General features: G+C 40.5%; 1 protein-coding gene across 1 annotated transcript; it reads left to right on the top strand.

Moving 5' to 3' along the window:
- The first annotated feature begins 334 nt into the window (after positions 1-334).
- On the top strand, positions 335-17,746 carry LOC139477025 (uncharacterized). Its single transcript, XM_071259588.1, has 4 exons — positions 335-660; positions 12,298-12,900; positions 14,866-15,039; positions 16,384-17,746. Exons 1-4 carry the CDS (start codon positions 592-594, stop codon positions 16,741-16,743), a joined length of 1,206 nt encoding a protein of 401 aa, XP_071115689.1. The 5' UTR covers positions 335-591; the 3' UTR covers positions 16,744-17,746.
- Positions 17,747-18,504: the final 758 nt, after the last annotated feature.

Genomic DNA, 18,504 nt, shown 5'->3' with positions numbered 1-18,504 from the left:
CTGGGTGCGGCTTTAAACAACATACAAACAAACAAATACACATACTCTAAACGTTGACACTTGACAAGGAGAGGTTAACTTGAGAGCGTTAACCTTGACACACATACATTTTGACTGCCCCAAAGACACCATAGCGAATCGGATGAATTTACACCCATACTCTGTGGGCTCGTTCTTACGTGGTGGACCTATTTTGAATTACACAGCAACGATTTTCGTTTTTATATGTACCCGATTTTAAAAACGACTTGAACAACAATCAGACACTTAGTATCTGTCAATGGCATCCTTCACGCGCTGATTCATATAGAGAGTAATTCATCCTGGGGAAAATCCAGTTGGACCGTTCAGCTACGTGGTATATCTACGCCATACAAATCAAGGTGTATTGTCATAGTCAGACTTCTTCCTGGTCCGACGGGTCGGTTGATATGAGACCACGTGACTATACAATAATTTACTTCCCTGTTCTGTCGTTGCTGGAAAATGTCGCATGTACTGACGTGACGATGTTATTCAAGGAAAGCGAGGAAGGTGTAGAGCAGAGGATATAATATCGAGTTACATAGCAGAGGAGACGACACTTACAGAATGGCGGGAATTTGCAGGAGTAAACTTTTCAAAGTGTTGGCAGTGGCAATGGTGGTGTCAGTTTTACAGGTAAGGGGGAGTGGGTACGATTGGGACCGAGCGCCATTGTTTAGCCTGTTGACAGGTTTGGTTTTCTTCGACGATGAAGACTGTGTTGTAGGTTGATCGTACGGTTTGCTTGTTATGTTTCATATTACATGTCTATGTTTTGTTTTATTATTTGTACAGCGGTGTGTCTGTCCTGTGTGTGTGCGTGCGTTGGTATGTTTGGCCGCGTTCTATATTAGTCGCCGACGCGGCTACACTGACATACCCAGCGTTATTCAACCCGTGTCTTTGAAACTGAAACTTTTGTGTGTTAGATAAACCAGAGACCATATACCGGTATATAGTCTCTGGATAAACAAGTTGAAAATGCGTATGGTATCTTCATTACATGGTTGTTGGACACGACGTTGGCACAACAGCACAACACTTTCCTCAGAGTCAGCTCATTTATCCTGTGTGTGTGGTGAGGGTGGGAGGGGGTAGGGATGGTGAGATTGGTCGTAGGACTGTCTCATATGTTACTGACTCTCCATTAGAAGTAACATTTTTTCATCCTCCCACCTAAAATAAATGACAATTCCCTAAATAATTTTCAAATTTATAATTCTTTTCATTTGGAAAAATACAACCGTGTCATTATTCATTCCCCCCTATAGCGTTGTGATGAATTTTGTCGACCCCCCTCTGACGCTGGCCATGGGTAATATTTTCATGCCAGTCCCTAATATTATATCCAGCCTATGTCATTAATGCAGCACTCCGCCCCCCCCCCCCCCCCCCCCTTTTGAAATAGACCTACGTTCACTCGTCGCTCAGGAGTCCGGGTTCCTTTCCTAGATGGGCACTTCTCGACTCTAGAATAATGGCAGAAGCTGTGTCAGTCCAAATATTCAGTGAAAATCTGGTATCTTCGTGGTATTAGTCAATAAATAATTCTTCAGTGTAGTCATAATTTCGATTCTTGATAAAGTGATCATACCGCATCTCTTATGTCAAGAAGGGGCGGTCGGGTAGACTAGTGGTTAAAGCGTTCGCTCGTCACGCCGAAGTCCCGGGTTCGATTCCCGACATGGGTACAATGTTGAAGCCCATTTCTGGTGTCCCCCGCCGTGATATTGCTGGAATATAGCTGAAAGCGGCGTTATCCAGGACTCACTCACTGTGAATCTGAATAATATATCAGCCTTGATATATTTCCGTGTAGGCCAAGTGGCGGAAAATCCAAATGTGTGAGGTCTGAACATCAATGTCAATAACAGTCATAATTGTATCACCATGTTCTTTTTAAAGAATGAGAAGGCCTTACTGGGTGACACATATATATAGCCGGTTTCCTTGTATAGCTATTTATGACGCTGTGTTCACAACGATCACATTACAACGCTATCAAACTGGCTTCACTGAGATTACATAACCATCAGACAGGTGATATATCATTCGTGAATTGCATACAGTATTCTGAAATATTGGTTAATTTGGTAATTTAACAATGTTTCAAGTTTGAAATGATATGTATAGATTTTGAAAATGAAAAATTATGTATGACATCTAGAACATGGTGTATACATGTTTCCTGCGACATGCGCAAATGACAGTACGGTGGCCCAGTTGTCTGAGGTGTCTTCGCTGTAAAGAGTTGCGTCCCTCGGGTCCGCCAGAAACCTGTGATTGTGGGTTTGAATTCCGGTTTGTCCCGATTATGCTTTTAGGTTTGTCAGCACCATAACAGTGTTTGTGGGTTTCACCGAAGTGGTAAACGTCTGAGACCTGCACATTAAGCTGACAGGCCTTGATATAACTGGAATGCTGTTAAAAGCGGCGTTGACCCCACTCACTCACTCATGATCACTCACTCACTCACTCACTCACCAGTCACAATAATCATTGCAGTCAACGGATCCAACTTTGAGTATTGGCTAATGAAATACGATATCATTTCCAAGTTTAATAAAAAAGACATTTTGAATTGAATTTGATTGGGGAAGTAAAACCCCGAATAATACCCTTTGTACAATTGTGGCAGAATCATTGCGATATTTTTATCCATTTCCGCCAAAAACAGTATAAATTACAATGGATGACATGTGTGTCTAGATCACAATACATTGTGGCGCCTAAAAAATATCAAGTGCACACGATGGCGACTATGCTTGTCGTAATAGGCAACCAACGGGATCGGGTGGTCAGGCCCGCTCACATGGTTGATGCATGTCATCGTATCCCAACAGCGTCGATCGATGCTCATGATGTCAATCACTGAATTGTCTACTCCAGACTCGATTATTTACAGACCGTCCTCATATAACTGGACTATTGCTGAGTGCGGCATTAAACGAACAGACAAGCAAACAAACAAACCATGTGCTCACAAGTTGACAGTATAATTGATGGTGCGCGTTAATGAATGCGGTTAGACAGGTGAACGTGAAAACACATTTATTTGACGTTAGTTAAGATATCTTGAACAAAATATCAGGAGATGTTAAAAAGAACATTATTCATACTAAAACAATGCCAATGCCTACAACATATCTACAAAGATATAAGGTAACGAATAGAAGCACATCGCGGTGCGTGGATTTCAATGTCGTGTGTACATTGAATAACGTTATAGGCAACATAATTGTAGTCAGTGGGATTAAAGGGACCGACTATTTGATATTCCGATAGGGGCCCAGGTATTTTGTATCTCGATTAGATGTTTTCAGCTTCACCTGAATCACATACATATTTTTTTATATATGAGCCTGATTTTTACACTTTAAAACAATGTATTATTTTCAAACGTCTAAAGCATAAAAAAAATCAAAAAATTTCAGAATGTTTTTCGTTATTCTGGTTAAGACATTAGACAACTGTGCCATCCATGACCCGGAACACATACAGCATCTTCCGGAGGCAAGGAAGTTCACTGACCAGAAAAGCCCAGTTCCCACCCTTGTCGAACTAGACTGGAAATATGGGGTTATGGTTTTGACTGACGAATCTGTGCATCGTCCAATGAAAATTGCCCAGCAGATTTCGGTCGATTGCAGGATTTGTAAAGCATATGTATCACCAAAACGACGTCAACAGATATTTTCCAAATCATTTCATGTTTCTAATCACGTGATTTGATGCACTTATGATGACCCGTTTTATTGCAATATAGATCTTGATTGTTGATCTTATCGTCTTGCTCGGGCGCCGCCATTTTTTAAGCAAATGCAAGTGAAATGAGAGGTAGAATCTGATTGGTCAATAGGAGGGACATAGAAGGGACATAACTCGTAATAGCCACCGGTGGCGCTACGATCGAACCCAGAAATTCCAGCCTAGTTCGGTAAGACGTAAATACAGATGCATCGAATAGCTACTTTACATCATATAAGTGAGAACAGAGCGTGTGGCTATGCGTTAAAGAGGACTGCAAACATATCTCTGAAACATGATAGATAAGTATGTGTTAATCTCATTCCTTTCAACATATACCATAAACATTGGTCAATAAAATTCCAGTGCAGAAATAGTTGTTTATGAAATTCCGTGACGCATTAAGTAGATAGTATAAATACCTGAGAGAAGTGTTTATCTAGGAATGCTATTGACTGCGGGAATGATTGAAAGGTCGGCCTCGGAATCCTGCTGGAGATGGATAGATCGGGGTATCGTATCTGAAAGGTCCAAAGTCCAAGTCATACAGATTAGTTAAAAAAATAGTAGGGATGAGTCGGGGAATTATTCATTTGCTTTGTTATTCACGTTCTTGTTAATGTTTGGTTGCTTTTGTGCATGTTAATGTATTAGTTTGTATGTGTTGTGTTGATTGCAGTTGCACTTTTTATCATACGGTTTTAGTGGCTTAGAAACGTAGAGGCGGAGAAACATTGTTGATGTACCTTGGTTCTGATTAGCAAGTATCTTAATGCCGTCAGCAGATGATCTTGTGCAGGTGTCATCGCCATATTATATTAGCAAGTATCTTAATGCCGTCAGCAGATGATCTTGTGCAGGTGTCATCGCCATATTATATTAGCGCGTATCTTAATGCCGTCAGCAGATGATCTTGTTCAGGTGTAATCGCCATATTATATTAGCGAGTACCATAATGCCGTCAGCAGATGATCTTGTTCAGGTGTAATCGCCATATTATATTAGCGAGTATCTTAATGCCGTCAGCAGATGATCTTGTTCAGGTGTAATCGCCATATTATATTAGCGCGTATCTTAATGCCGTCAGCAGATGATCTTGTTCAGGTGTAATCGCCATATTATATTAGCGAGTACCATAATGCCGTCAGCAGATGATCTTGTTCAGGTGTAATCGCCATATTATATTAGCGCGTATCTTAATGCCGTCAGCAGATGATCTTGTTCAGGTGTCATCGCCATATTATATTAGCGAGTACCATAATGCCGTCGGCAGATAATCTTGTTCAGGTGTAATCGCCATATTACATTAGCGCGTATCTTAATGCCGTCAGCAGATGATCTTGTTCAGGTGTAATCGCCATATTATATTAGCGCGTACCATAATGCCGTCAGCAGATGATCTTGTTCAGGTGTAATCGCCATATTATATTAGCGCGTATCTTAATGCCGTCAGCAGATGATCTTGTTCAGGTGTAATCGCCATATTATATTAGCGCGTGTGTTAATGCCGTCAGCAGATGATCTTGTTCAAGTGTAATCGCCATATTATATTAGCGAGTACCATAATGCCGTCAGCAGATGATCTTGTTCAGGTGTAATCGCCATATTATATTAGCGAGTACCATAATGCCGTCAGCAGATGATCTTGTTCAGGTGTCATCGCCATATTATATTAGCGCGTATCTTAATGCCGTCAGCAGATGATCTTGTTCAGGTGTAATCGCCATATTATATTAGCGAGTACCATAATGCCGTCAGCAGATGATCTTGTTCAGGTGTAATCGCCATATTATATAAGCGAGTACCATAATGCCGTCAGCAGATGATCTTGTTCAGGTGTAATCGCCATATTATATTAGCGAGTACCATAATGCCGTCAGCAGATGATCTTGTTCAGGTGTAATCGCCATATTATATTAGCGAGTACCATAATGCCGTCAGCAGATGATCTTGTTCAGGTGTAATCGCCATATTATATTAGCGAGTACCATAATGCCGTCAGCAGATGATCTTGTTCAGGTGTAATCGCCATATTATATTAGCGAGTACCATAATGCCGTCAGCAGATGATCTTGTTCAGGTGTAATCGCCATTATATTAGCGCGTATCTTAATGCCGTCAGCAGATGATCTTGTTCAGGTGTAATCGCCATATTATATTAGCGAGTACCATAATGCCGTCAGCAGATGATCTTGTTCAGGTGTAATCGCCATATTATATTAGCGAGTACCATAATGCCGTCAGCAGATGATCTTGTTCAGGTGTAATCGCCATATTATATTAGCGAGTATCTTAATGCCGTCAGCAGATGATCTTGTTCAGGTGTAATCGCCATATTATATTAGCGAGTACCATAATGCCGTCAGCAGATGATCTTGTTCAGGTGTAATCGCCATATTATATTAGCGAGTATCATAATGCCGTCAGCAGATGATCTTGTTCAGGTGTAATCGCCATATTATATTAGCGAGTACCATAATGCCGTCAGCAGATGATCTTGTTCAGGTGTAATCGCCATATTATATTAGCGAGTACCATAATGCCGTCAGCAGATGATCTTGTTCAGGTGTAATCGCCATATTATATTAGCGAGTATCATAATGCCGTCAGCAGATGATCTTGTTCAGGTGTAATCACTATATTATATTAGCGAGTACCATAATGCCGTCAGCAGATGATCTTGTTCAGGTGTAATCGCCATATTATATTAGCGAGTACCATAATGCCGTCAGCAGATGATCTTGTTCAGGTGTAATCGCCATATTATATTAGCGAGTATCATAATGCCGTCAGCAGATGATCTTGTTCAGGTGTAATCGCCATATTATATTAGCGAGTACCATAATGCCGTCAGCAGATGATCTTGTTCAGGTGTAATCGCCATATTATATTAGCGAGTACCATAATGCCGTCAGCAGATGATCTTGTTCAGGTGTAATCGCCATATTATATTAGCGAATATCTTAATGCCGTCAGCAGATGATCTTGTTCAGGTGTAATCGCCTTATTATATTAGCGAGTACCATAATGCCGTCAGCAGATGATCTTGTTCAGGTGTAATCGCCATATTATATTAGCGAGTATCTTAATGCCGTCAGCAGATGATCTTGTTCAGGTGTAATCGCCATATTATATTAGCGAGTATCTTAATGCCGTCAGCAGATGATCTTGTTCAAGTGTAATCGCCATATTATATTAGCGCGTACCATAATGCCGTCAGCAGATAATCTTGTTCAGGTGTAATCGCCATATTATATTAGCGCGTATCTTAATGCCGTCGACTTAATTATGATCTTCTTTTATTTGTTTACAACTGTATGTCGTCAGCGTATGATCTTGTCATTAGTGTGCACGTACATGTCATCAGTATATAATGTTGTCATTATTGTGCACGTGCTTACTATCATCGTATGATCTTGTCATTATAGTGCACGTGCATGCCACCAGCATATCAACTTTTTTATTATAGTACACGTGCTTGTCATGAGCGTGTGATAATGTCGTTCACGACTACATGTCGTCAGCGTATGATCTTGTCATTTGTGTGCACATGACGATTGATCTTGTCATTAGTGTGCACGTGCATATTATCAGCACATGATCTTCTCATTATGTTGCATGTGCTTGTTATCAGCATATGTGGTTGTCATTAGTGTGCACGTGCTTGACATTGGTGTAATGATATTGTCATTAATGTGCACGTGCTTGCCACCAATGCATAATATTCTTATTGTATTGCATGTGCTTGTGATCGGCCTTTGAGCTTGTCATTAGTGAGCACGTGAATGTCATCAGCACATGATCTTGCCATTATGGTGCACGTGCTTCTCATTAACCAATGATATAAGTGTGCACGTGCATGACGTCAGCGTACAATATATCTTTAGTGCAAACGCGTATAAAGGATTTTATCGCAGCTTTTGTTATCTTAAAATATAAAGACGACTTATTAAGAAGTGTCGTTATTAATATCTACTTGTTAGCATGACAAATTAACCATTAACCAATTCATGAATGATAATGAAATCTGAAGGCATACAATGGTACGAAGAATTTGCAGCGTTTTAGCTTTTCTCGGCGATTAATACTTCCTGCAATCTACTTATGAATCCCGTTCAACAAGGAGTGTTTGCCTTGAGAGCAAAGTCTACTTCGCCTGCTGATGTCATGGTTCTACCCATATTAGGAATTGAACAATTGAAGGAAGTCCATAACACTCTGTCCCTGCTCTGACAGGTCATTGCTTCCGATTGTGCATTCATTTCTCCACGAACAGACCCATCAATAATATTGACTCACATCCTGTGACAGGAACGTCTCACTGCCCAATCCAGACATGCCACGTCATGCCTTAATTGCCGTTCATGGTTAATATTACGTTTAGTGGCATTCCCGATTTCTTTTCCCGAGTTTTGTTTCTTGCAAATTCTGATGAAGATATTCCTTTATCAATAAATATGTTATTATTGGAGTTATTGTCATCACTAATATCCCTAAAATATAATTTTGAACTCAACATAAAGCGTCAACATTCCCGCAAATCCAACAGGGGCTCCCATATTTTATAGAAGTTTGTTTGTCTGTTGTTCAATGCCACACATAGCACTATTCAAGCTATATGACGGCGGTTTGTAAATAATCGAATCTGGACCAGACAATCCAGTGATTGACATCATGAACACCGATCTACGCAATTGGGATACGATGACATGCATCAACCAAGTCACCTAGTCTGATCACCCGATCCCGTTAGTTGCCTCTTACGACAAGAATAGTCGAAGTGTCATGATATTTTAATAAGTAACTTTCCATGTACAATGTTCTTGAAATAGATGTAAGTGTAACTAATTGTATCATGCATTTAGTGATCTGAAAAATTAAGAACTGTTTCAGTTTGTCTAAATGACACCATGGAGTCCAAAGTAGCACCATCATTATCACTCTGAAAATACACAGTATATAGAATATTTTGTAGAACAACATATATACATGCAGCAATAGAAACTAACAGTTTAAGCCTACTAGTCCTTAACATATAGCTAAACCCTTAATAATGCCAAATTTCTAGTCCTTATGATACCTTTACTATTGGCACTTTGGCAAGGACTATGGGACAAGTGCCAATTTCTAACGCTGACCTGTTTGACCTAAAAAAATAGATTTCGTTGTCCCTTGATGAGAAAACCTTGTATTTCATATTATCCTCTGTGTATATGTAATACAAATGATACAGAAAATATAAATGATAAAAAAATATCAGTAGTTCAATGTAGTATCAGTGTCAGTGTCAAAGAGCTTTAATACTAAATATTGGTCGCATTTATTGATATAACAAAATATCCCGTCGGCCTTAAAAAACTATTCTGGACCAGACAAACCAGTGATTTATAGCAAATTGAATCAACTTACACCGTTGTCGCGCAATCAAGCAGGTCAAACGACAGAAGAACCCGATAGCCATTAGTTGGCCCTTACAACGTGAGACCTATCCTAGTCAAGTCTAGTTTCAGTATCAAAGACAATATCAGTTATATCAATGTCCTCATCGTTATCAGTATAACGTTCTGTTTAATAGCCCTGTCATAATAAATATTAACAATGATATCATATGGTGTTGACAAACGACGAAATATAATCGGGAACAATCTGTAATTTGAACCCGCAATCACAGGTTTCATGGCGTGCCTGAGCAACAACTGTGCACAGTAAATTGCGGACATAGATTGTGGCCATTCATCTTCTAAGAGAAAAGATAACATTCATGTTTGGGGCTATGATTTCATAATAAACCGCCCTCATCGAGTATTCAAAGACACCATAGCTATCTACTTATTGTTCAACGCTTTAACACATGTGTAGTGCACTTAGGAATGTCGAAATACAACTACCGAAGCATGCAAAATAGCTTAAACGTTATTCAAACACTCCTGAAACGACATACCCTTATACGTAACATGCTTTTTGCTTTAACACATGAAATGAATTTGTTTAAGCTGCTTTGAAAAAAAATGTGTGCGACCTGTGTGAATACGTTTAAGATGTGTGTTAAACGTTGAACCTTACAGATTGTCGTTTATTTTACTAAGTTCGCCCTCCAGTACAATATTTCATATTCAATTGTTTCAAACTCTTTTTCAACTTTATGTGACTACATCCTCATCCAAATAGAGTGATAACACATTGTCAACAATGCCTCCTTGCGTCATCCGGTTCTACTTTGACAATATCGACTTAATTATATTATTCCGGAAATAAATCACGTGGTGTCTTAGTGATTTCAGCTACGAGTCGCGTTTGGACATAACGTAGTGGTAAAGATAATGTATTTAGAATCAATGATATGTAGCAATGATATGTAGCAGTTCCAGATAACGTGCGTATATGCGTTAAATATGAAAATAAAATTCGGATTTGAGTTATAAATACGCATGACAACATTGTAAAATCCCAATTGCATAACTACGGTGGCCCATAAGGGACACGGAGTCTGTTTTTCCATATTTTGATATTTCACTTACATTTACCTTTTGCAAATTAACACGATTTGTCTTACAAATATGTGATAAATCATGTGTAAAGAAGATATTGAATCGCTGAAAAACGAAACGAAAATGTCAAAAACTAAAATGAAAATGTCAAAAACACAAAACGAAAATGTCAAAAACTAAAATGAAAATACAGAAAACTATTTCCACCGAGGTGAAAACTATTTCCACCGCGGTGAAAACTATTTCCACCGCGGTGATAATATTTACTCCAAGGTGATAATATTTACACCGAGGTGAAAACTATTTACACCGCGGTGATAATATTTCCACCGCGGTGAAAACTATTTCCACCGCGGTGATAATATTTACACCAAGGTGATAATATTTACACCGAGGTGAAAACTATTTATACCGCGGTGATAATATTTACACCGCGGTGGAAATAGTTTTCTGTGTATTCATTTTAGTTTTGGACATTTTCGTTTTGTGTTTTGGACATTTTCATTTTAGTTTTTGACCTTTTCGTTTTGGTTTTTGACATTTCCATTTTAGTTTTTGACATTTTCACTTCACATTTCAGCGGCTCAAAAGCTACTTAAAAGTACATTTTCTATGTTTTCGGATGTTTTTTATACATGATTTATCACATATTTGTATGGCAGATTGTGTTAATTTGCAAAAGGTTAAGATAAAAGTAAGTTAACATCAAAATATTGAAAAACAGACTCCATGTCCCTTATGGGCCACCGTACATAACAGATCTCAGCGTAATGTGGCATTCATTTTGCGAGTCTGCATTTCCTTAGATATATTTAGGTCCTCATCGAATGTCGACATCACATACATGAACTCTACCGCAGTGATGAAATAGGGAGGCACCTGAAACAACATTGTTAGCAGAATTATTCTTAAAATGATCTATTCATAAGTTCTTAAATACCTATGTGGACGGACCCAAGGAGTAGAAATGTATTGAATACTGAAGGAAAGTGAGTGTGATACCAGTGTGAAGGATAACATTGATCAATGGAGTAAAAACCTATCTGGAGCCGTAACTGGTTTAAAATGTCAAATAGATTGTAACCAAGGGAACAAAACTGTATTGAATATCCAAAAGCGAACATACTACCCAATGAGAACGTTTACATGGGTGTAAATACGCACAAAACATATCTTGGCACTGATTTGTACATATATTTATCACCATTTGTCACCGGTAGTCGGGGTTGTTGCGTCATAACGGCGTTATAAACAGTTAAACTCCTGCCTCCCAACAAAGATAGTTGTTTCAGAGTGTATATCGCAGTACGATGCTGGCGACACATATATTGCTTTATTAACTTTATTCTACCCATGACGTAAATGAAACGTTATTGTTTAACCAAAGTACACAAAAAAATATCCAAGAATTACACAAATATGTTTCACATTAATGTTAGGGAAGGAACATTTTTCGCCACTTCCCATCGGCGCAGGCTGCCTGCAGAGTTGCGTCTCTTCTCTTTTGCCAGGATGGGCTGACCGTTGTCTCGATTCCAGGATTATTTTCATTGGTCTGCTTGTCATAACCGCGATCGTGGGTTTCACCAAAGTGGTAAACGTAAGACCTGATTTACTTCGGGATTCCTTCAAACATCAGGCTGACACTGAAATGATGTTCAAACTGCCGCAAAACCCAACTCACACACACATACACACACACACACATTCTCTCTCTCTCTCTCTCTCTCTCTCTCTCTCTCTCTCTCTCTCTCTCTCTCATTCAAATTCTGTCAAAACACTTTAGTTTTCTAATACAAAATGTAACGAAGTGCATTTTCCATTAGATATATGTACATTTACATCAGTTTGAAAGAAAAAGAAAATTTGAGGTGCGACTTAGCATTCTAATGTTATTGATATATATTTCAGTTACCAGTGAGTTGATATGATCATAGTTACTTTTTATCACTCAGTACATCTTCAGGGACCAGTTTACACCGGCTAGGATGTACATCAGTAATCATACGTGACACTAATCCTTAACTTGTGTTTTCAGACGCCATCTGCACAAGCACAACAGTGTGACAAGAACAAAACGCATACATGTTGTTCAAAGTACTCTCGGTGTCCAAGCGGGTATTTCATGGTATCACAATGTGACACATCGAGTTCCGCAACGTCGGTGCCCAGTACGACACTACCCGACGACGACGACGACGACACCTTCAACTCAACCGACTCAAGTAACGACACTTCTACAGACTCCAGTAATGACACTTCTACAGAGTCCAGTATTGACACTTCAACAGATTCCAGTAATGACACTTCGACAGACGCTGCAACATCGGAGGCCTCCAGCACCAATGACAACGGGGGAACGTCATCTTCTTCGACACCAACAGTTTACTGCAGAAGGTGCAAAGACAACTGCAGTAACTGCAGCGACACTGTGTGTTTCACATGTGAGGACAATTTCTCGCTGATGAATGGCGAGTGCGTTGCCTCCAGCGCTTCAGTACAATTCCCAGTGGCGGCCGTGGCAGGAGGTGTTGTCGGAGGCGTGGTGCTGATTGTCGTCGCTGTCGTTGTCATCGCTTGTGTGTGTCGCAGAAAACGCCAAGATCCAGCACAAAGCCCAACAGTAGATGACAACCCAGTTGTAAGTAAACATGACTGATGTGACAGATACAAGTAAACATGACTGATGTGACAGATACAAGTAAACATGACTGATGTGACAGATACAAGTAAACATGACTGATGTGGTAGATACAAGTAAACATGACTGATGTGACAGATACAAGTAAACATGACTGATGTGACAGATTCAAGTAAACATGACTGATGTGACAGATACAAGTAAACATGACTGATGTGACAGATACAAGTAAACATGACTGATGTGGTAGATACAAGTAAATATGACTGATGTGACAGATACAAGTTAACATGACTGATGTGACAGATACAAGTAAACATGACTGATTTGACAGATACAAGTAAACATGACTGATGGGATAGATTCAAGTAAACATGACTGATGTGACAGATACAAGTAAACATGACTGATGTGACAGATACAAGTAAACATGACTGATGTGACAGATACAAGTAAACATGACTGATGCGATAGATACAAGTAAACATGACTGATGTGACAGATTCAAGTAAACATGACTGATGTGACAGATACAAGTAAACATGACTGATGTGACAGATACAAGTAAATATGACTGATGTGACAGATACAAGTAAACATGACTGATGTGACAGATACAAGTAAACATGACTGATGTGACAGATTCAAGTAAACATGACTGATGTGACAGATACAAGTAAACATGACTGATGTGACAGATACAAGTAAACATGACTGATGTGGTAGATACAAGTAAATATGACTGATGTGACAGATACAAGTAAACATGACTGATGTGACAGATACAAGTAAACATGACTGATGTGATAGATACAAGTAAACATGACTGATGTGACAGATACAAGTAAACATGACTGATGTGACAGATACAAGTAAACATGACTGATGTGACAGATACAAGTAAACATGACTGATGTGACAGATACAAGTAAACATGACTGACGTGACAGATTCAAGTAATGAGTGAGTGCGTGAGTTTGGTTTACCGCCGCTTTTAACACTATTCCAGTTATATAGCGGCATGTCAGTTTAATGTGGGAGGAAAGCCCGAAGTGATGGAGGTCTCAGACTTTTACTACTTCGGTGAAACCCACGAGCACTGGTATGGTGCTGACAAACCTAGAAACATAATCGGGGCGCACCGGATTCAATTCAATTCAAGTCTTTATTGTATGAAAGGCCACAGGCCCATATACAACGGAGTTACAGAACATATTTTATAAAATACAAAGTCAATTCACTTCGAAACAAAAAAACATTATGTATGTACAAAATCATAGGTTTCTTGCGTGCCCAAGGGACGCAACTCTGCACAGCGAATCGCGGCGCCTTAGACGACTAAGCCACCCGTGCCCCCAGATACAAGTAAACATGACTGACATAACAACTGCAAGTAAACATGATTGATGTGACATAACTGAGTAAACATGGCTGATACGACAGCATTGAATAAACATGATTGATGTGACAGAAATGAGTAAACAGAATTTGGATTTGTAGTTTTATCTCAGCTCCTACAACACATTTCCGTTCAGGGTGCCCAGCAAACCCAGTGAATAATTGTTTTGTGTAAAACCCGAGGCAAAATTGTATGGTTCAAGTATTGTCTCGATTTAAATCCTTACACACACACATCTTCCTCTTCAATAGTGATGCACTGTGTGGTGTGTACTATACTATATCATACAGATCCGAAAAGGACAGATCAACGGGCTAGGAAATATCAGAAACCCAAACACGCCCACACCTCACACCCCTACCGCAAGCCATCCCTGACCCCATCCAGAATATCAAATGTCAAGTTACAATCCAAGTTTAAAGTATCATTTAATCATTACGTTTATTAAACAGTACAGAACTAAACGTAAATAACCCTATCCCTGGTTCTACAAGTTTGCCAGAGTGATAAGAAGTAGAACGGAGCCCTTGGTACTGTTTTGTCTACGACAACATTTTACTTTGCAGACACCAGGCCCGTCGTCAGGCGTGGAGTCGGGGGTTTCGGAAGGAGAACACAATTTGCACATGTCCCCTGATTACGAGAACCTGGGGGCGAAGTTGAAGGACATGCCCACCCTGATCCAGCGGGGACAGGACAATGTGCTGCGATATACTAGAGACCCAACCCAGCCCAAGCAGGTAAGTGAGTGGATGAGTTGGGGAATGTCGCTTTACTCCGCAGCCAGCAATATTCCTGCTGTATCCCGGCAGCCTGTATGTAATCAAAACTGTTACAACCAGCTAGTGTTTGCACTCTCTAGCGTAGGCAATAATCCATTAGATATACCCAAACCAACACCAACACTAACTTCCCCCCCCCCCCCCTGATACCCACACAAACACACACAACCATATAAACGCCACAATGCTTAAAACTTCCACTTTCATGCCCACACCACACAACGCCACACACACACACACACACACACACACACACACACACACACACACACACACACACACACACACACACACACACCACAAACACAAACACAAACACAAACACACCCACACCCACACCCACACCCACACCAACACCAATACCAATACCAATACCACACCACACCCAGACCACACCACACCACACCAACAGACCACCACACCCAGACCACACCACACCAACACCAATACCAACACCACACCACACCACACCACCCCACACCAACACCACACCACCAACAACAACAACACCCACACCCACACCACACCACACCACACCACACCACACCACACCACACCACACCACACCACACCACACCACACCACACCACACCACACCACACCACACCAATACCAACACCACACCAACACTACACCACACCACACCCAGACCACACACCACACCATCACCACACCACATCACACCCAGACCACACCACACCAACACCAATACCAACACCAACACCACACCAACACTACACCACACCACACCCAGACCACACACCACACCAACACCACACCACACCACACCACACCACACCCACACCCACACCACACCACACCCACACCCACACCCACACCACACCACACCACACCACACCACACCACACCACACCACACCACACCAACACCAACACCAATACCAACACCAACACCACACCAACACTACACCACACCACACCCAGACCACACACCACACCACCAACAACAACAACACCCATACCCACACATCAACACCCACACCCACACCACACCACACCACACCACACCACACCACACCACATCACACCACACCACACCACACCACACCACACCACACCAACACCAACACCACTACCAACACCAACACCACACCAACACTACACCACACCACACCACAACACAACACAACACAACACAACACAACACACCACAACACAACACAACACAACACAACACAACACAACTCACCACACCACACCACACCACACCACACCACACCCACACCCAAAATGCAGCATCCGCCCACATCCGCTCACTAACGCGCGTGTTCTTTGCCTCCAGGTGATTGTGCCGGAAGAGCATGAAAGCACATACGCCAACCAAGCTACCATCAAATTGAATCAGATGGCCCAGGCCCAAGTCCAGGAGCAACAAGAGCTCCAGCAGCTACCAACAGCTCCAGGGCCTCCAAGAGGTGTCCAGCCATCAAAGAAGCAGAAGAAGAAGAAGAAGAAGAAGAGTCTGAAAGCAAAAGACCAAGAAACTGCACAGGTCCATCCACCGCCAGAAGAGACATCCGAGGAGATCTACATCAACGCTCCCTCGACTGGTGGCGGTAGTTGGGAACACGATGAGGGACAGATATATGAAAATGAGACATCATCACCTTATGTAAACTTAGGTTTCCAAAACAAAATGTAAGCATCCGAGTGCATATGAGACATATGGGTGATGAACAGACACTCAGTTGACCATTCTTTGCTAATGCCACCTTGACGTGGTAACAAACGGGAGATGAATTGTGATATGTGAAGGAGCGTTAAAGATGAGTTTCCGTGAAATCAGTGTGTGGTACAAAATTTTCACCACGAAGCTTCATGGAGAATGTATTTATGTATACCTGTGTCTATATATCAAAGATGTACAAATATATAACACAGACGTTGATGCTTCAGAGAAAGGTCAGGGGTGGTTATGGGTAAGTCAAGGATAGAACCACTGTTTTGACATGTATCTATAGTAAACGCGTTATCAGTAAACGTCTTAGAGTATATTACTGATCGTTGTGATGCCAGCTTGAGACTCTCAAATGATAAAATGCAGACGACAATTCCACCAAGAAAACATGTCTTCAGCTTGATAGAATTACCAGGGTTACAAATGAATGCCAGATTGGAGTAATGTGGCATACTGTAGAAAGGGTTTCAAATTTTGATGATCACTGATGGCTGCTGCATACTAGTATGACGACGCCGTACGCCACAAGAACACAGACATGAACCTAAGCGAGTGAGTATGGTTTTACGCCGCTTTCAGCAATATTCCAACAATATCACGGCAAGGGACACCAGAAATGGGCTTCACACATTGTACCCATGTCGGAAATCGAACTCGGGTCTTCGGCGTGACGAGCGAACGCTTTAACCACTAAGCTACCCGATGCCCCATGAACCAAAGAACATCAAGACCGTTACAATACCCACTAAAGTACTCACTACGGTACTATAAATAATGTGTGTCGTTGTTTATGAGTCAACACGAATGTATTCTTCAACTGGAGTTTGTATTTCTGTAGCAGATATTAAGATTGTGCCAAAGTGTCATATGTTCTAGATAATTACAATGCAATTTTTCTGTTATAAATATTATTTTTCTTGCAAACATATCATATATTGAATGTATTTTCACTCTGTTGGTTGTATTTAGAGATGCATATGTACTGCTGATCAATACTAAAGGAGCATGTATATTTTTGTAGGTTCTGACTAGTAGTACATGACATATTTCTTACATGCCGATGTTGCTAACAGTGACGTCAATAAACTAGCAATGTCGCTTCCCATGGAGTTGGGAATAAGTACAGGCTTGGAGGATGTATTCGAAGCAATATTTCGCAGACTGTTTCATTTAAATTTTCCTAGTCACAATGCGAAACAAAACAAGCTCCAATAAACCAAACCACATAATCTTAAATGATGAGAGGAATTTTCGGGGATATGTTTTCACATTATGGGGTAATATAAGGAAATGAATGGGTTTTTTAAAATAAATTGTCAATATAATTCAGATGTCATTAAACTCTAACTAAATACATGATTTTAACATTTGCAATAAAAATATTTTCCAGTGTAAATATTAAAGCAATTATTCAAGTGTACGCGAGGCTGATATTTGAACGATGTTTATGTACGAAACTATTCATTTTATCTCCCAAACCAACCTGAACACATTCTTTTTAATGTCATGTGAATACAGTGTAAATATGGAGATGAAATGTGTGCTTAGAGTTGTATAGTTTAGAGATGGCCATGTCGTATACGTCCTGTTATTTTCATGTTTTATGTATAGATGCTATGCAACATGTATCGGTGAATATACACCATTCGTTGACATTGGCGTTAAATGTTATGTGCATATGATGCATCGAACATTTCATATCCATCATTTGGTTAATATTTATTC

Source organism: Haliotis cracherodii, unplaced genomic scaffold, assembly GCF_022045235.1.
Source record: "Haliotis cracherodii isolate W230 unplaced genomic scaffold, xgHalCrac1.p SCAF_1, whole genome shotgun sequence".
Taxonomy (NCBI): Eukaryota; Metazoa; Mollusca; class Gastropoda; order Lepetellida; family Haliotidae; genus Haliotis; species Haliotis cracherodii.
This window is presented reverse-complemented; position numbering and strand designations above follow the sequence as displayed.

Excerpts from the sequence above, each read along its gene's own strand:
- LOC139477025 (XM_071259588.1), top strand. The coding sequence starts at position 592 with ATGGCGGGAATTTGCAGGAGTAAACTTTTCAAAGTGTTGGCAGTGGCA. Across the intron at positions 661-12,297 it reads TGGTGGTGTCAGTTTTACAG|ACGCCATCTGCACAAGCACA; the intron begins GTAAGGGGGAGT and ends TTGTGTTTTCAG. Across the intron at positions 15,040-16,383 it reads ACCCAACCCAGCCCAAGCAG|GTGATTGTGCCGGAAGAGCA; the intron begins GTAAGTGAGTGG and ends CTTTGCCTCCAG.